Source organism: Cololabis saira, chromosome 1, assembly GCF_033807715.1.
Source record: "Cololabis saira isolate AMF1-May2022 chromosome 1, fColSai1.1, whole genome shotgun sequence".
NCBI lineage: Eukaryota > Metazoa > Chordata > Actinopteri > Beloniformes > Belonidae > Cololabis > Cololabis saira.
This window is the reverse complement of record NC_084587.1, coordinates 52,788,178-52,807,782: the sequence shown is the minus strand read 5'-3', so window position 1 is coordinate 52,807,782 and position 19,605 is coordinate 52,788,178. Positions and strand designations below refer to the sequence as shown.

General features: G+C 41.2%; 3 protein-coding genes across 3 annotated transcripts in view; 2 read left to right on the top strand and 1 right to left on the bottom strand.

Annotated features, from left to right (window-relative positions):
• The window catches only part of pold4 (DNA polymerase delta 4, accessory subunit), a 223,616-nt gene that overhangs the window by 186,232 nt on the left and 17,779 nt on the right, over nt 1–19,605 (top strand). The window lies entirely within an intron of this gene.
• LOC133454165 (histone H1-like) lies at nt 15,523–16,197 on the bottom strand. Its single transcript, XM_061733143.1, has one exon. The coding sequence runs from the start codon at nt 16,195–16,197 to the stop codon at nt 15,583–15,585; it is 615 nt and encodes a 204-aa protein (XP_061589127.1). The 3' UTR covers nt 15,523–15,582.
• The window catches only part of LOC133447791 (uncharacterized), a 779,477-nt gene continuing 778,992 nt past the window's right edge, over nt 19,121–19,605 (top strand). Inside the window, exon 1 of the mRNA XM_061726502.1 lies at nt 19,121–19,420. Coding sequence (XP_061582486.1) covers nt 19,128–19,420 — 293 coding nt within the window. The 5' untranslated portion in view covers nt 19,121–19,127. The remainder of the gene's footprint in view (nt 19,421–19,605) is intronic.

The window sequence follows — 19,605 nt, the reverse complement described above, 5'->3', positions numbered from 1 at the left end:
ATCCAGAATGTATGACATTTTTGTTTTTTTAATTGCATTACAGAAAATAAAGAACTCTATCACAATATTCAAATTTTCTGAGACAGCCCCCTAATCACAGGTCCAGTCAGGCTGGTGTGGTGTGGCATGTTGGGGGCAGACCAGGGGGTGCATGAGGAAGTTTGCCAGCTTTGACTGTCATGAATAAGTATTTGTGCCCAATAAAACAAAAAGGGCCGCCCGGCAACTGCCTGTCTCAGACGCCTCTGATTATCCATTATAATAAGATTTTAGCATTTACACAAACAAGGTTTGAAGCAGTAAAACTATTCTTATAAAGAACACAGAAAAAACGTTGAGCAAATTAAAATGATACAATGAGATCTAATTTATGGATAAGTGAATAAACATTTCTCACTATGGAATTGCTTCCATCTTACTTTCCATAATGATTTTAGAGCAGCAGGGATCACCTTTGAGTTACCAAACCAGTAATGACAGATTGTGTATCGTCAGAACGCTAAGTATATCAATAAAAGCAGTAAAGACAGTCCATGTACAAGCAGCAGCTTCTTTATTAAAGTGAATCTGTTAGTCGGCAGAAACCACGACAAAAGCATACAGCAACTAAGCGAAAAAAAGAACCAAACATTTCCTAGCAACCCTCACACAGTCCGCTCCCGTTCTTATTCACTCACACACAATAGTCACAATTGAGTCTAGTTGCAGGAACGCTACAATATATAAATAATTTTCTCCTCAAAACTTCGTTTACATTGTATAAAGACGGATCACAGCTCTTGAAGAGAAGTGTGTGGCTCTTAAAAGAGCCGTTGTGTTCCGGGTTCAGCAGCAGCTTTACTTGGCCTTGGCGGCCTTCTCGGTCTTCTTGGGCAGCAGCACCGCCTGGATGTTGGGCAGCACGCCGCCCTGAGCGATGGTGACCCCCCCCAGCAGCTTGTTGAGCTCCTCGTCGTTGCGGACAGCCAGCTGCAGGTGACGGGGGATGATGCGGGTCTTCTTGTTGTCGCGGGCAGCGTTTGCTCGATCCTGGGCGCGGGGCCTCGCTGCGGAGCAGCCGCCCACCAATCAGGAGCAGCGGAAGTGTAGCTACACCGGTTCAACAAAGGCCACGATTCAAACTGATGTCTTGATTTTAATTATTTTATTCTCCTTCTCCTCCATTGGCAAAATCATAGAGCACTGTGAAAACTACAAAAAAAAGCAGAGAGTCCATTGTTACTAAACACTGACCCAACGTCAACAAATAAACCCATGAAGTGTCCACTTTCTGCTCAAAGCATCTGTACACAACCACAAAAAAACACATGTAAAATAAAACACAATTACCATTTGCGCCTCTTGAACGCAGTGTAATTTTTCCATCACGTGTCACGCCTTCCTGCCTCCGTTGCCTGTGGTCCCGCATTTTTCTATTGACCCCTAATCCCTCAGTTGACCCTCACGACAGACCAGGGGATGTGACCACACACTTTCAAAATAAAATATCCTAAACTCTCTTATTAATCAATTTAAACACTTCATGAACTTGGATATGTTTGTGTTTTTTTTTTAATAAAATTTTATAAAAGGAACTCTGAACAATGAACTCTGTGTCACAGACAGTTACACTCCTACCAATTACTATGATTTATGATCACCTTTGACCTTAATTAAATCTAGTAATTTCTCAGCAACACACAAAAGAAGTTTGAGAGAAGAACTTTGAGATTAAGACCGGTTATGCATCTCTCAACACAAGAACATGTTACACATTTTGGTAACTATGGAAATACATTCAGTTACTTTCCACTAACACAACAAGTTTGTGAATAGGGCAATCAATAATGGATGGATTAGTGAGCCTTTGACCTTTCTTTCCTAGTTTCTTGTTACCTATTTGTATGGTGGCTTTACGCACCAGACCATCATTATCTGTACAAACACTTAGTACTCTTCCCAGTCTCCATTCGTTGCGAGAAGATCTCTCATCTTCGAGATTGACAACATCTACAATCTTAACATTGCGTCGTGGAGAATGGCTGTTTATTATCGACATGGCTTCATAGAAAAATGTTCTCAAGGATGCATCATCTAACCTCCCAACACTCTTTGAGAGGGCCCAAGTCATAACACTCCTCACTGTCCTGATCTGCCACACCTCCCATGTGACTCGCATCAGGTACATTCATTACAAAGTCACACTGTCTCTCTGCTAAATAAGCAGCCGCTCTGTCTTTGTCGAATTCTTTTAGAGCTTTTGAGAGTTCATTCTTAGCCCCTGCAAAATTTTTTCCTTGATCTGATCTGATCTCTCTTACGGGTCCTCGGATAGCTATAAAACATCTCAAAGCATTAATTCAATTCAATTCAATTTTATTTATATAGCGTCTAATTCAACAGAGTTGTCTCTAGACGCTTTCCAGAGACCCATACCCAGAACATGACCCCCGAGCAGTTATTACATAAACAATGGCAGGTAAAAACTCCCCTAGTGGGAGAAAAACCTTAAGCCAAACAGTGGCAAGGAAAAACTCCCCTTTAGGAGGGAAGAAACCTTGAGCAGGACCAGGCTCGTAATGGGGGACCTTCCTGCCGAGGGCCAGACTGGTGGGTCAGGGACGGCAACAGCACAGCAGGCAGGTGGAAGCAGCAACGGGATGACCAGGGGTGGGAACCGCAGGCCAGCACGCAGCTCCCGAAGCTCCGGCCCAATCATCAAGTCCCAGGTTGGGGTGCAGGGTCGGGGAAGGGTTGAAAAGGGGCAGGGCCAGGGAGAGGAGTCTTGAGGGACGAACCTTCTCCCCCGCCCAAAAGGGGCCGTTACCCTCCCCCCCTCACTCCCACACTGCAGGTTCCGGTGTCCGGCAAAGGATGCTGCACCATGGACAAAAGAGAGAAAAGGGAGGAGAAGGGGGGGCCAGCACAAGAAACTACAGGAACGACTCTGGCACACTAGAGTTTACACTACCTAGAGATTTACCAACACCAGCTAGAGGTTTACTAAACACTAACTATAGGCTTTACTAAACAGAAATGTTTTAAGTTTAGTTTTAAAGGTGGAGGTGGTGTCAGCCTCCTTAACCCAGATTGGAAGTTGGTTCCATAGTAGTGGTGCCTGATAGCAGAACGCCCGCCCTCCAAATCTACATTTAGATACTCTAGGAACTACGAGTAAACCTGCACTCTGAGAACGGAGAGCTCTGACAGGAACATAAGGCACTATCAGGTCTTGCAAATAATGCGGAGCTAAACCATTTTGGGCTTTATACGCAAGTAATAAAATTTTAAATTGGATTCTGAATTTTATGGGTAACCAATGGAGCGACGCTAACACTGGAGAGACGTGGTCTCTCCTGCTAATTCCTGTCAGTACTCGTGCTGCTGCATTTTGGATCAGCTGGAGCCTATTCAGCAAATTACTTGGACATCCTGCTAACAACACATTACAATAATCTAGTCTAGAAGATACAAACGCATTAACTAGTTTTTCAGCATCACTCTGCGAGAGGATTTTCCTAATCTTTGCAATATTACGGAGATGGAAAAAGGCTATTTTACAAACCTGATTGACATATGGTTTAAACGACAAATCCTGATCGAAAATAACACCAAGGTTTCTCACAGTTGCACTGGAAGCCATCGCAACACCATCTAATCCCTTCCTAAGATGCTCTGGACCAAGAATGATAACCTCTGTTTTATCTGAATTTAGAAGCAAGACATTTCTGGACATCCAGTCCTCGATGTCCCTAAGACATGCCTGAAGTTTAACTAACGGTTCTGTTTCATCCGGCTTCATAGACAAGTAGAGCTGCGTATCGTCAGCATAACAATGAAAGTGTATGCCGTGATTCTGGATTATACTTCCCAATGGCTGCATGTATAAACTGAACAAGATTGGCCCTAGCACTGAACCCTGTGGAACACCATAACAGACCCTTGACTGTTCTGAAGAAACCTCATGTACATGAACAAACTGGAACCTGTCAGATAGATATGATTTAAACCAACGTAGAGCTGTCCCTTTAATCCCAACAACATGCTCTAACCTGTGCAGTAAAATGCCATGATCTATAGTGTCAAAAGCAGCATTGAGGTCCAGTAGAACCAGTATGGACACTAATCCCTTATCTGAGGCCATAAGAAGGTCATTCGTGACTCAAACCAGTGCTGTCTCTGTGCTATGATGCATTCTGAACCCTGACTGAAAAACTTCAAACAGATCATTTCTATACAAATAGTCACATAACTGGCTTGAAACTGCCTTTTTCCAGAATTTTAGATACAAATGCAAGGTTGGAAATTGGTCTATAATTAGCTAAGGTGTCTGGGTCAAGAGAAGGTTTTTTAAGTAAAGGTTTAATTACTTCGACTTTGAAAACCTGTGGTACATATCCTAAACTTAGGGATAGGTTAATTTGGTCCAGTATTGTCGTACCAATAAGAGAAAAAATATGTTTGAATAGTCGAGTCGGGATGGGGTCTAACATACATGTGGTTGACTTAGCCCTATTGACGAGTGAGGTCAGCTCAGGGAGGTCTATAGGATCCAAACAGTCTAGAGACAAGTCAGAGCCTAGGGAAGTCGCTAAAGCTGAAGAAACACTTACAACCGGCTGGTTGATTTCTTCTCTAATTCTCGCGATTTTACTGTTGAAGAAGCTCATAAAGTTCTCACTACTGAGAGCTGCAGGAATGCACGGCTCAACAGAGTTGTGACTCTTTGTCAGCCTGGCTACAGTGCTGAACAGAAAACGTGGGTTACTTTTGTTATCCTCTATCAACGTTGAATAATAAGCTGTTCTGGCTTTGCGAATGGCTTTTTTATATACTATTAGAATATCTTTCCATTCACGATAAGAGTCTACAGACCTACAAGAGTACCACTTCCTTTCCATTTTACGCACGTTTTGTTTCAACATGCGGATATCTGAATTATACCAGGGAGTTAAGCTCCTGTGGCTAGAAACCCTCCTTTTCAGAGGAGCAACTTCATCTAAAGCTGAATGCAACAAATCAGCAGTGTTACTAGCAAGGAAATCAACATCTGTAGGGGTATAACCCAGGTCACTGGCCTCGACTACATCACTATTTCGCACTGTCGTAAGATAAGCAATGGCCTCCCTAAATTTAACAATAACTTCATCAGACAAACATCTGCTAAAATAATACCTCCTATTTTGCACTTCAACATCAACAAAATTAAATTCAAACGTTATTAAGTAATGGTCGGATAAAAGGGAGTTTACAGGTGACACCAACAGACCATCAGTTTCAACACCGTAGGTGAGAACGAGATCGAGAGTATGATTAAAACAGTGCGTCGGTTTATCCACTTTTTGTGAGATACCCATTGATTCTAGAAGAGAATCGAAGGCTAATTTAAGATTATCGCTTTCAACATCCATATGAATGTTAAAATCACCCACTATGATGAATTTATCTGTGCTGATCAATAATCCAGAAAGGAAATCTGAAAATTGGCAGGCGTCAAGATGAATACATCTGTTGTTAGATCCTCAAGCATCTCAATGTGAATGGCTCTTGATGCTAAACAAGTGAATATCAGACCATATCTCTTACTTTCTTTCCGACCCTGTTTAGTTAGAAAGAGTCCAAAGCAGTCCATCCCACAGAATGTGAACGGTGGTGAGGGGTTGATACGGTTCACAGGTAGATCAACCATTTTTTGTGTTTCTGTAGGCCTGCAAGCTCCTCTGCATGGGACACATTGTTTGATTTGATTTGCCACAACTTTACTGCCACCAAGAATCCAGTAGCCATTTGCTCTCAATTTATTGAGTGTTTGACCTCTGCCTTGATGCTGAGTTTTTCCATGACAGTAGTTCAGGATCAGGCGTATGACAACACCATCTTTTGGCAAAATGGCCGGATGTTTCCGGTCAAGAGGTAAGGAAGGTGCTTTTAATCTCTCTCCCACCCTGAGGACAGCCTCCTGTAGTACAGGATCAAACTGAAACAACTGATTATTATGTGACAATTTTCCCTGCTTGAGCTTCTGTATCTCCTATTTGAAGGCATATCTGTGCTAGTCTCACAAGCACTAACCTAGCCTTTCTCCTTTCTTCAACTGTTATGAGCTCTGTTGATTTGTCTCTTTTTGCTAGCCGTAGGATTCGAGCTACAACGTTCAATACAGTATGCCACTTAGAGAATCTTTCAAATCTCTAGGAAATTCTCTTCCTTGACATTGATTTGAAGTGCTTGTGTTGTTTTTATCTCAGAATCTCCTACCATGAGCTCTGGATTTGCTTTTGGTGTGGTAATTAGTCTTTCCCCATAGCTTGTGTCTCTAAAATGAGATTCAAGGACTCTGAGAACAGCAGCTGGTGTCAACGATGGAAGCTCTCTGACGGACACACGATGGCTCAGACCTGTCACTTCTGTTGACTTGGCAATCTTTGGTGAGCTGCCAACAATGCAATACAATAATGGCATATGGCTCTTCATCACCACCTGTAATAACATGTCGTGGTGCTAATGCTCTGCAACAGTCATAGCCGATTAAGAGTCCAACTTCACAATCTAACAACTCTGGTATTTCCTGTGCTATAGCATTCAGGTGTTTCCATCTCTTAGATGTTGCAGGAGTAAGAATGTGTGTGCGTTAAAGTGGGATGAAATCTCTGGTGTATGCAGGTGACAAGTTAACAAAGTTATGTGAGGAAAACCCTTTGACTCTAAGACCACTAACTCTGTCACTCAAAACAATGGAATCTACAAAAGTAGTTCTACTCTGCATGTCTAACAAAGCGTATACTAATGTCTCTGTTTCAGGGGTTGCAATTGATGAGAGCCACACAGGCACTGTCATGGATGTGCTCCCCCCATCACCTTTGTCTATGGAGCAGGAGAGTGAAGATGACTTTTCTTCTGCCTGCGCAGCTGCATGGGGAGACGTGTCTGGAGCAATGCTGCGGTGCTCATGCAACGGTGTAGGATGGTGTTTTTTGCATATGCTACATGTTGCTTTGTTTCTGCAGTCCTTTGAGTTGTGTCCTTTCTTAAGACAGCCAAAACACAGGTTTTTGTCCATTATGAATCTTTTCTTTTCTTCTTGTGACTTATTAGCAAATGTCTGACATTTGTGAATGGAATGACTTTCACTGCAGTACATGCATTTAACTGGACTGAAAGGACTGAATGGCATATTTACCCTCTTTGTTACATTTGTATCTCTTGTGCTGTTCTCCACAGCACCTTTTGTTTTCATCACTGTGTTATATTTTTATGACTCTTTTGAATTTGTGATGAACACATTGGCTTTTGGCTGCTTCATGTCTCTGGAAGGTCTTTCTTCAAGTGATTTCCATGCATAGAGGGATGTTACAGGGTTGCATGCTACATTTGCCTCATGAGCCAAAGACTTGGCAAACTCTTTGAAATTGTCTTTTTTTTTGGTCTATTGTCTTATTCTCTTGGTTTCTAATGTCTTGCTTTATAGACATACTTTTAGGATTTTATGTTATATTATACTTTTTAAACTATTTTAGTGTATCTTATCCTACTTTCTTGTAGCTTTTATCTCCAGTGTTTCCTCATGGGGAGCCTCCATGCTGGGAGTGACTCTGGCCTGCAGGGGGTCGTCCTGGGGGTGGTTCTGGCCTGGATGGGTCTGGAGCTCTGCACCATGGCTTCACTGCTGTGGTGTGGACTCCTCTATCCGTCCGGGCCGGGATGGTCTCTGTGGAGCCCCCTCCCCTTGTAGCTGTGGGCTATGAGACCTCCTGGCGTGGACGGCTCCCTGTTACCGTTTCCTCACCTGGATCCTGGATGTCACCCAATCAGTGAGTTTTTGTAGCATCCTCTGATTTTCTTCACAATCATTTAACACTTGAAAACCTTTAATGTGTGGCGTGGCATTGCTGCAAGCAGTCAGAAAATCACTGTATTGTATGACTTTAACAGTCTCTTGAGCTAATCTTTGGCCAATTATTCAGTTTTTCTCTGTAAGCACGCTGAATTACAAATGGATGACCGTGGCGAGCATTCAGTGCTTCCCAAGCTTGGTTGTAAGCGTCTTCATCCTTCCTGTAGAAGCTTCCTTCCAACACTGACCGTGCTTCACCACTGATATACCTCTGAAGGTAAAATAGTCTGTCAGCTGGATTTGTACATCTTCGTTCTATAAGTGCTTTGAAACTAGTGGTCCACTCAATGAACTTGAGTGGGTCTCCTGAGAAGATTGATGGCTCTGATATATCTGATATCAGTGGAACGTGCAGACTGTACTCGGATATTCTCATATGCATCTTTCACTTCAGCCTCTATCCCTTCAACATCGTCATGCAACACAAGTCTTTGTCAGAGCACTCATTTTTGAGTTCGGAGCGTGCAGCTTTAATAAGCTCCTTCCATTTGTCATAAAACGCGTTAAAATTATTTTCCTTTTGAGAGCTCTCTTGTTGCTTTAGTTCCAGCATTTTGGGAGTTAACTTTCTCTCCCGCGAGGATTTACGGGGTTCAACTTTGGAGGTAGACTCTGTTACTGATACCTTTTGAATTTGTATTTTAGCATTGATTTCATCAATAAGAGTCTCTAGTTTCTCTATTTCAGCCTCATCAATCTGAAATTTTAACCGCTCATTTAATCTTACCAACTCTGTTTGAAGGGACTCAACATGCTCACTAGTCCCTCACATTCTGCTTTTTCACTGTGAATTGACATGGTAATGAGATATAAATGTTACTGTTTTTATGGCTAAATTATTGCCAAGCATACGTATGTAGCAGAACTGATAGGTAGCAACAGTTACTCTTATTAACCTCTTATGCACTCATTTGGTAACGCATTTGAACTCTTAAGTCAAAACCCACAGAACATTCATAATAATATAAAGCAGGAATATTTAGCATTTCACTCAAAACAACTGTTGCTTAATAGTTAAGCTCTTTCAACCGTTAAAATGTTCACACAGTTGAAGGTTGGCACCAGTGGCGTAGCCACGGGTGTGCCAGGGTGTGCCAGTGCCACCCACGGAGTCAGCCAAAAAAGTTTGATGCATTTTTTTTTTTCGTTTTTTTTGTATATAATAGTCTAACTAACATGTTGTATTCTAAATCTATGCTATTAGTATGTAATCATGATGTTCAAAATAATTCAAAATAAAAAATTGTATTTTCGCATTTAAAAACTCCGTCAGGCGATGTTTCGCGGGCGCGGCAACTTCAAACCTACTGACCGGACCGTTATCCTCTCCCAGCGATCATCAGTTCTGCTGCTAACAACGATGAAACAGAGCTCCCTTAAAAATTATTTCAAAAAACCTTGACTTGATTTACAGCAGGACACAAGTCCCACAACTGATGAGGATGTTTCTCCATCAACAAGCAGGAACACGACTCCTCCGCCACAGACTGGTGAGGCTACACACTCCATGGGGCATGATGCAGCTGACGTTACCGTGCCAGACGACCCCAACATGGCTATCTTGGGGATCGCAGACCTTTCCACAGTGGACGAGCCTGCATGCCAGCCCAAACTGCAAGCTTTCCCAGCCACGTAATTTCTCAGTGGAAAGAGGAGGAATTTTTCTGATAAATGGTATGCCCAATACAGTTGGCTAGAGTACAGCATTAAACTGGATGCAGTTTTTTGCCAGTCCTGTTGCCACTTTAGCACAGATATCAAGGGGGACAGATTCGGAAAAACAGGAATGAGAGACTGGGGGCATCTAGGTCAGTTTTGTGCAAAGCATGAAGCAAGTAATGCTCATGCTTCTGCTGTGGCCCGACACAAAGGTTACATGGAAATAAAAAGAGTTGGAAACTGTGACATCATACATCATGTTACAAAAGACAAACATGAGCGTTTCATTGACTGTATTGAAAGAAACTGAGCACACGTGAAAGTTGTCATCAATATTTTGCTGTTTTGTGCAAAACAAGGCATTGCAGTGCGTGGTCACAAGGAGGACGCAGAAAGCCTGAACAGAGGAAATGTTTTAGAATTGTTCAAATTGATTTGTGACTATGACCCTGAAATTAAAAAAACGCTTTGATGAGCTTCCAAATAACGCAAAAATGATGAGCCCTGACATTCAGAACGACCTCCTTGAAACTGCAGCATCACTACTCAGACGAAAAATCAAAGCGGAGCCGGAGCTGCATGCACAGACTGACACGTACTATACCATTTTAGCTGACGAATATAAGGACCTCTCAAAGAAAGAGCTCGTTGCTGTCTGCTTAAGGCAGTGTTTCTCAATCCTGGTCCTCGTGGGCCCCTGTCCTGCATGTTTTAGATGCTATACCCTGCTTCAGCACACCGTGATAAAAGTACCTGTGTCATCAACAGAGCTGTGCAGACCTTGGTGACAAGCTAATGAGGACCTTTAATTAGAATCAGGTGTGTTGGTGCAGGGAAACATCTAAAACATGCAGGATAGAGGGGGCTCGAGGACCAGGGTTGAGAAGCACTGGTTTAAGGTACAGTATGGGCCCGATTTACTAAGATCCTAAATAAAGAGTACTAAATTGCGTGTGCACTGAAAAAGTTTGCGCGTGCTGTTGTTGTGTGTTTTGCGGGTGATCAACTAAGATTGCGTGCGCAATTGATAACAGGTGCAAACAGCAGTATTTAAATGAGGTGTTGCGCGTCTTACGGTTTGCGGCGCAAACTTTGCGCCATGGAGAGTCTGGATGGAAAGCAGGATAAAGTCGCAAGCGCAAAATGAAATTTGACGAGTTGGAGTTATAGAGATATTAGTGGAAGAGGCAAATTGTTGTGCCGTATTCAGACCCCTGCCGTGAAAAGCACCCCCTCGTATATTCAATGATATGTAGACCAAGAAAAAAAACAACACACTGACACTTCAATATATTTATATATACACACTCACACAAACACATACTTAGGAGTTTATATTATATATATTTACAAATATTATGGAAGACAACACAGTAAGCAGGCTATTAGTTAATGACATCAATAACCATTCACCCGATTTTTTTTTTTTTACCCGAATCCATGAGCGCATTTAAACATGAATCATTAACACAAAACTGGACGCTAAACAGAACATGGACAACAGAACATGAACAGAACACGGAATGAGAATATAATTTTTGTCAGACGAGGGGGTGCTTTTCACGACAGGAGTGAATACGGCACAACACCGGGGTATGACTGCAGAACAAGTATAGGCGCACAATGAGAAACACTTTTTTCTCCATGAAAACACGTGATTTATTTATTATCACAAATAAAAAAATGAATGTGCCTCCTGTGGCAACCTTTTGCTGAATAATACTCGATTTAACATTCAAATAAAATATTTCTCCTTTTGCATGTGGAGATTAGCACCTTCCTTTCGAACGTATTAAATACAGACGCAATCACAATCCCCGCAAAAACTTTCAGGCTTGGTAAATCTCATTGCGCGTGGTAAATGGACCAATTTGCATCTTTCCCTCCCAGTATTTAGCGATTTCTGGCGGGTACGCCCCATATTGATTATTCATCAGGGCAAAAGTACTAAATGAACAGCGTGTGCTATTTTGCGCATTTGAGAGACGCAATCCTCTTTGCACGCTGTTAGTAGATCAGCTGGCACATTTTGTTTGCGGGTGATGTCAAGTTTGCACACGTTTTTACACACGCAAACGTTTAGTAAATCGGGCCCATATGTGTATAACGGTAACCTGAGAGAGAGAGCTGTCGCAACAGATGACATGACCTCCTTTGGCATCACTCAAAATATCTTGGAAGTGCTGGAACCACTGCAGCTGGATCCTGAATTGTGTGTGGGTTTCAGTTTTGACGGAGCAGCAGTTATGTCCGGTGAGAAAGCCGGGGTGCAGGTGCAGCTCAAAAAAACTTTTCCTCATGCCGTGTATGTAACTGCCACTCCCACCGCCTGAATGTGGTTCTTTCGACAGCTTCAAGTGTCTCCCACTGTGGCCACTTTTTTTGATGTTGTGAATTCACTGCATCATTTCATGACCGGAGCCAACAGACACGTGCGATTTCTACAAATCCAAGAAGAGCTTCATCCCGACGGACCGCGCCTGGAGCTTGTGCGCTCCACAGATATTAGGTGGAGTTCAAAATCAGAGTCTGTGAGCCGAGTTTTGACATTGTATGATGTCATATTAGAAACACTGAGTGAGTTTGCGGAGGGCTCAGGTCAGACCAAAATAGACGCAGAGTCTCTCTTGCAACAAGTACAGACCAAAAGATTTATATTTCTTCTTGTTGCATTTTCTAAGCTGTTCAGTGCAAGTGATTTTGCGACAAAAAGCCTACAGTCCCTTGTGTCAATGACTGACTACATCCACATGATTGAGGGCCTCAAAGAAACTTTTGCTACTTTCAGGAATAACTCAGACGGGAAATTCGAAAAAATAATCAGACTAACTGATGACATCATGAAGAAAAATGATGTGCAGAACTGGGATGTAGCAGGTGCACGAAACAGAAAGCTGCCTGCAAAGTTTGCTGACTGGCCCGTGGCCTCTACAGTGGGCAGATGTGCACCCATCAGGAGTAATTCTGATTTGCAGTCCTTGTGGATTATGATCCTTGACAGACAGCTGATGGAATAGAACAACCGTTTTCAGAGTGACTCCTATGGAATCATGAAGGCTGCTGCCTCCCTGCTGCCTGTATCAGACGCGTTTTGCCAGCTGGACATATTGGATGCGCCGAGCAGGCATTATGGACTTGATTTAGAGGACCCTGAAGTGACTGTTTTCAGCCAACTAATCAAACGGAGGGTGGATGGCGGACATGGGTTCCCGTCCATTATTGAAGTCCTAGACTCCTGCGACAGAGAAGTTTTCCCTAAGATGAACCGTTTGCTTGGTATTCTGATAACCGTGCCTGTTACCAGTTGCTCTGTGGAGCGCCTTTTTCCGCTGTCAACAGGATCAAAGCATCAGCAGAGACGATGCTCACAGAGAGACTGAGTAGCCTCTCGTTGCTCATGTGTGAAAAAGAGCTCGCGGAGAAACTGGACTCGGATGAAATTATAAATTCATTCAAGGCCAAGCCACGTCGTCTTGCCCTTTAAATTGACAGCTGTGAGTGTTATATTTCTATGTTCGCTTCATTGGCACGCAATGTTTGTGTGGTTATGTTTTTGTAATGTTTTTTTAGGACACGCATAAAATATGGTTATTTTATTACTTATGTAAGATTTAAAGATTAAGTTAATTTAGCCAGAAAATATATTTACAATGTTTATGTAGTTAATTAGTTATGCATTTATGGTTTATTATTTACATGTTTACAGTTTCAGATGTTTATACCAGCACAACAGTTAAAACAGTTATTTTGACTGTGTTTATTTGTGTTTATTTGGCAGTACGTTTCCTCGGTCTAGGTCATCCTTGGCTCCTGATTGGTTGGGTTAGTCACATGGGGTCAGAAAGAAGGAAGTCGTTGGTTGTCATGGTGATTTCTGATGCCGGGAGCTTCAGTAAAAATTCTGCTGGAAAACTCTTATCGAACCTTCACGTTACACTTATTATTATATTATACTTATATTATTGATTTTATTTGAGAGCATGTTATACTGTTAGTATGTTGAATATACATGCTTTTGAACGTTTGTGGAAGTGTAACGTTTTGTTCAAAATAAATTTGGCACACCCAGTCTTAGCTGGTGCACACCCAATGTCTCTTTTCTGGCTACGCGACTGGTTGGCACTCAAATCAAATGTTCCCTGCAGAGCTGCTCTGCAGAAGGCTGGAGACCGCGCCAGCTGAAGCAGGTAAGGATATGAAGAGCTGTAGCACTCGCTGGTAAACGCTGCCCTCTGGTGGTCAAGTTGCGGTACTTCGGGATCAGCGTTCCCGTAGTATTTCGGCAGCAAGACGTGATGAAGTTGCGGCTTGCTGCTTCATATGTTCATCACTCACTAATAATTTACAAACTTTTAAAGCAGTCTGCAAAAATGGAGAAAAATCCAGGTTTCACATAATCCAGGGGCTAATGAGTAAATAAGGTAGATTTGTGTCATTTATTAACTGTACAACAGAAAGAGCTGCTTCCATGAATCTCATTCCTGTAAAAGTTGCTACATTAATTGTCACAAAGCAGAACACGATTCCCTCAATTAATAGTTTTCCTCCTCTTGCACGTATAATTAATAGTTAACATCTAATATGAGCATAAGATTTTAAACATGCCATAGTATCAGGTTTTTTTTGTACTTCCATCTTTCAGTCCTTTATTTTATCCCACCAAATACCAACAATGATGTTATTTAGTGCACACGTTGTATAATTCCATAATAAAGTATTTTATCTCTATTTAAGCTTGTTCTTAGTTGCCAGATCTTTCAGGGATCCTTCTGGTCAGGCCTTCACTGGGAATGGAGTCAGCATTTCACATAGTTGAAGCTGGGTGTTTGAAGGCAGCTGTTATGTAGCATCATCCAGTCATAAATGATGTTCATTTACTGGAACCACTTCTGTTGCTTTTTCTCTCCTGACCCACAATTGGTCGCACAGATTTACTGCTTACTTTGTCTCCATGGCTTCATCACTGAGACACATATTTATATATATTCTACATATATTTATGTAAAAAAAAGACATATTTTCAAGTTTTACATTGAGTACAATTCACATGAAAAAAATAACTATATATTATAACAGTAATCATAAAAATGGTACATTCCCAAACTTCCCCCCAGTCTTGTCATGTGAGTTTAGTGGAATGTATTAATAATAATGATAATGATAATAATTGGAGGAAGAACAATAGTGAAAAACATATTTTCTTGTTTATATTTATTTGTTTTTATTCCACTGCCATACCAAAACGTTTTTGTTTTCCCTCTACAGACATCATGTACTAATCCAGTAGGTTTCCATTGCTGTGCTTCTGTACTTTGACATTTGGGTTAAATACAAGTTGTTGTAGAAACTTTTTTTTTTTTAATCAAAATATTTCATCAGTAGAAAATGACTAAATTTGATACAAAGTGCTCAATGAATTGGTTAACCAAAAAGAAAACACATTGTATGTAGTACTACATGATGTGTGAGGCATGTTTGAGAGTTAGATTAAATTAGTTTATTTGATGACTTAAACTTAAACTTTTTTGACTTAAATATCAGTGTTGCAAATCAAATGACAACTGACAGGATACATAACTGACTTGAACTTATAAAAATGTAATCAATAACAAATTTGCAGTTGCATGAGTACAATGTTTTTTTATAAGAAAACAATATTTCTTATGTGATACAATTAGCCTTTTAAGGAAGATGTGGTGGCTCTTTACTAAGATACTGCAAAAAGTGTACTTATCTGTTAATAAACACCATTAAGAAATGCTTAAGTCTGTGAGTGAATTATTGATTAAGATACTCTGAAATATATAGTGGAGTAAAAAGTCAACTACAAATAAAAGAGAAAGGGGTTGAAACCTGGTTCTTGTAAATTGTTTGAAACTTTTACTTTTGTGTAAAATAAAATATAGTAATTTTCCCTTGAATGTACATTTGATAAATTGAATGAAATTGTGCAATTTATTGTTGAAAAAACAAAGTGATAGGAAAACAACTCTCAGGATGAGGTGGTGGCTCTTAAAAGAGCCTTTTTAATTTTGTCCAGCAGTGATGCTTCACTTCTTCTTGGGTGCTGCCTTCTTGGCTTTGGGCTTGGCCACCTTCTTGGCGGGGGACTTGTTGGCTTTGGGGGCCTTCTTCAGCACCTTCTTGGGGCTCTTGGCGACCTTCTTGGGGCTCTTGGCGACCTTCTTGGGGCTCTTGGCCGTCTTCTTGAGCGCTGCGGGCTTCTTCACCTTCTTGGGGCTCTTCTTGGCCGCTGCTGGTTTCTTGGCTGCTGCGCTCTTCGCCTTCTTCGCTGCTGCGGGTTTCTTGGCGGCGGGCTTCTTGGCTTTAGGAGCCGCTTTCTTCACGGGAGCTTTGGCCTTCGTGTCAGTGTTCTTGCTGATCTTGAAGGAGCCGGAGGCCCCGGTCCCCTTGGTCTGGACCAGGGTCCCCTTGGTCACCAGGCTCTTGATGGCGGTGTTGACGCGGGCTTTGTTCTTGTCCACGTCGTATCCTCCGGCGGCCAGAGCTTTCTTGACGGCGGCGGCGGACACGCCGCTGCGCTCCTTGGACGCGGCCACGGCCTTCACGATGAGCTCTGCCGCGCTGGGGCCGGCCTTCTTCGGCTTGGACACCTTCTTCTTGGCGGCTTTGGCCGGAGCCGGAGCTGGAGCTACTTCTGCCATGTCGAGCTGCTGCGAGAGTCACTGCTAATGATGAGAAGCCGGAGCTCCGACGGAACTTAAACACACCATGAGAACCGTGGAGACTCAACCCGCAGCGCCGCTCCCGTGTGCAGTCGGCGGAGTCCCACTTGTGTTTTCTCCTCGTCCTTTAACGGGTCAAAAATCAGTGTTGGAGCGTCGTTTCAGGCTGACAGAGGAGAAGCTGACAGCGGACTAGTTTCTCTTCGTGTCCAGATACTCTGGAAGTCCGATGTTCTCCGCAGTTTGCTTGTGGGGGTTTAAAACTTCGTGGAGTCTCCGCGGAGCTCGGGGCCGATCAGCAACTTTCCCCTCTTCTTTCTCTCCTAAAATGCTTTAAAACACACAAACTTTCCGAGAAAAACACATTTATAGCTGAATCATATGTTTGTTCGATGAAAAAAAAGAACAACAAACATCAGTTGACCTTAATGTTTCGTTAAAGTGAAGATAATGTGGCAGCAGCAAACACACTGATGGAGGAGGCTCTTGTGACTTCCTGTCAGGTTTCTGCTGATTACTACAATATTATCAGAGTTGTTTTCTGCAACTTATTTTTAAGTATATTATACTTCAAAACAAACATTTTCATTCTGTTTTCATTTTTGTAACTTTAAAATCTTGAACTTCTCGTTGCACTTATGGATGTTGAAGTTAAAACATACATAAAGAGCTGTTTGACATGAAGCTCATTTTAAAACATTTCATTTACTTACAATTTTTAAGTTGGTACTGCAAATACACCAAAGAATTAAATATTACCGATGTTAGCTAAAAGAAGAACAGGTCCTCTGTCTTCGAATACACAGAAAGACGTGGAAATGCTTCCTAGATAATATTGTTTAACAGAAATAAGACAACTTGCGTGGCTATGTAAGATGAGGGAAATAATGAAGTAAATGAGGTCCTTACCGTCACCACAAAGTCCTTCGTAATAACAGATAGAGAATTGTCCAAACCATACCACACCTGCATCAACCAAACACAACTTTGGCTTTAACTCTTAAAATAAATGTTTAAAAAAGTATATTGATTAAGAAAAAGGTTTCCACCTTAATCATATAAACGGAGTATTTAATCAGTACACACACAATTATTATCTTTCAGTAGATTTAAATTTAGTTTAAGATAAATGTGATACTCACAAAATAAGTGTTTTGTTAATGTATTATTACTTTTGTTGCCTTTCGAGTCAATTTTTGGTATTAAAATGGTATTTTATTTTATTCTGTCTAAATGTATAATAAGCGATTACAGAGAAGCAAACAGTGACATGCGTTTTCATCAGATGGACACTTAAGTGGCTGCACAGCACTGGGACTCGTTACTGGCACAACCGACGTTGGGCTCATTATCCAGTTGAATGGAGAATGAGCAACTGTTTTCCTGCGTCACTGATTTTTTGATAATATTTTCAATGTTTCCAGATTAGTTACTTATTTTTTATGTGACTACAGATGTTTATGAGTTAATATGAATCCCCAGTGATGTGTGGTCTGTAAGCTTAAAGTGTATTACCGGTAAGTGTGTAAATCTGACGGTATGTGACTTTTGTAGTTGAGAAAACGGTGACCAACGTCCAAAGCAGTTGTGTGTTTCTAATACAATGTTAGAAATGTAGTCAGTTAATGGTTTGTGTTTTTATAGTGTAAATGTAACATAGTTTAACTGCAAACAACATTTATTCTGTTATCAAAAGTGAACTTGCTGAGAGACAAAGACATGTGTATAAGCGAGAAGTGCAGACATGATTGATGATAGACAGAATGTGATTTAAAGAGTAAATGTTTATGTTTTCTTATAAAGATTTTAGTTGCCACGTAAGTTTATTTTTGGAAAATATGTAAGGAGATATTTTTGTGAAAATAGACCTTTGAAGAACATATTGTCTTGATGTTATCCAAATGTGGATATAACCTGTGCTTCAATGCAAAGCAGACAAAATAACAGAAAATAATTCTTGATTTCAGTTAAAAAGTTAAATGATAATAAACAATAATCCGGTTGAATGGAAAATGAGCAACTGTTGTCCTGCGTTGCTGGTTTTTGAATAATATTTTCAATGTTTCCAGAGGATTATCAATACATCTGCCAGCGGAAACTTAACAAAAATACACAACAAACATACATACATACATACATACATACATACATACATAACAAACATTTGGGCCAACTTTTAACACCTACTTTTAACACTGCTCAAAAATAATGGTAGAAATACAATTGATCAAGTAATATATATATCATATATATATATATATATATATATATATATATATATATATATATATATATATATAATTACTTGATGTTGACTTGATTTTTCTTTATTTTTCTTACATTTTCTACATTGTAAGTTCTTGTTTTATCTCTATATATTTTCAATGTCATACTTTTGTTTTACAAATGTATGATTTCTGTATTGCCATAGTTCATTCCACATGATTGGTCAGTTTCAAATTCAGGTGTTCAGGTTGGGAGTCCTGGGTGGTTTTAACTTAGTAGAGCCAGAAGACAAAAAAAAAAAGCTTGATGATACCTCCTATAAAATATTCCTTTATGGGAAATTGATATAGATTTTCGAAATGAAATACTGGAAACTTAATAAAAAGCATTTACTTGTTCATTTGAAAGACCACTCCAAACGACAAATGTACCAGATAATAACAAATAAACAAAAATTATATTTGTTGAACGCAGCCATATCAGGATTTAAAAATACATGAAGTTACTAACTATTGTGTCCCAGTAGGTGGCGCTATAACACACAGAACGATCTGGTATCAGCATCCTTTAATGAGTAGAAGAACATTAGGTCCGCCCCTGTCTTCAAACACGTCCTCAGTGAGGAGCTAAATAACGTGGTCAACGTAGTTCCAGCCCAGTTGTTGCTTAACTTCATATTCAACATGAGCGGACGAGGAAAAGGAGGAAAGGGTCTCGGTAAAGGAGGCGCTAAGCGTCACCGTAAAGTCCTCCGTGACAACATCCAGGGAATCACCAAACCCGCCATCCGCCGTCTGGCTCGCCGCGGGGGGGTGAAGCGTATCTCCGGTCTGATCTACGAGGAGACCCGCGGTGTGCTGAAGGTCTTCCTGGAGAACGTGATCCGTGATGCCGTCACCTACACCGAGCACGCAAAGAGGAAGACGGTGACCGCCATGGATGTGGTGTACGCGCTCAAGAGACAGGGACGCACCCTGTACGGATTCGGGGGTTAAACCATTTGACCGTTTCAACCAAACAACGGCCCTTTTCAGGGCCACCCACCTGATCTGAAAGCAAAATACCAACAATTATACATACACGACTTTGGATAAATGTATTGACTTAAATTATTTACTCCAGGAAATGTATCAATAACCAGGTCAGACATGATCACGTATT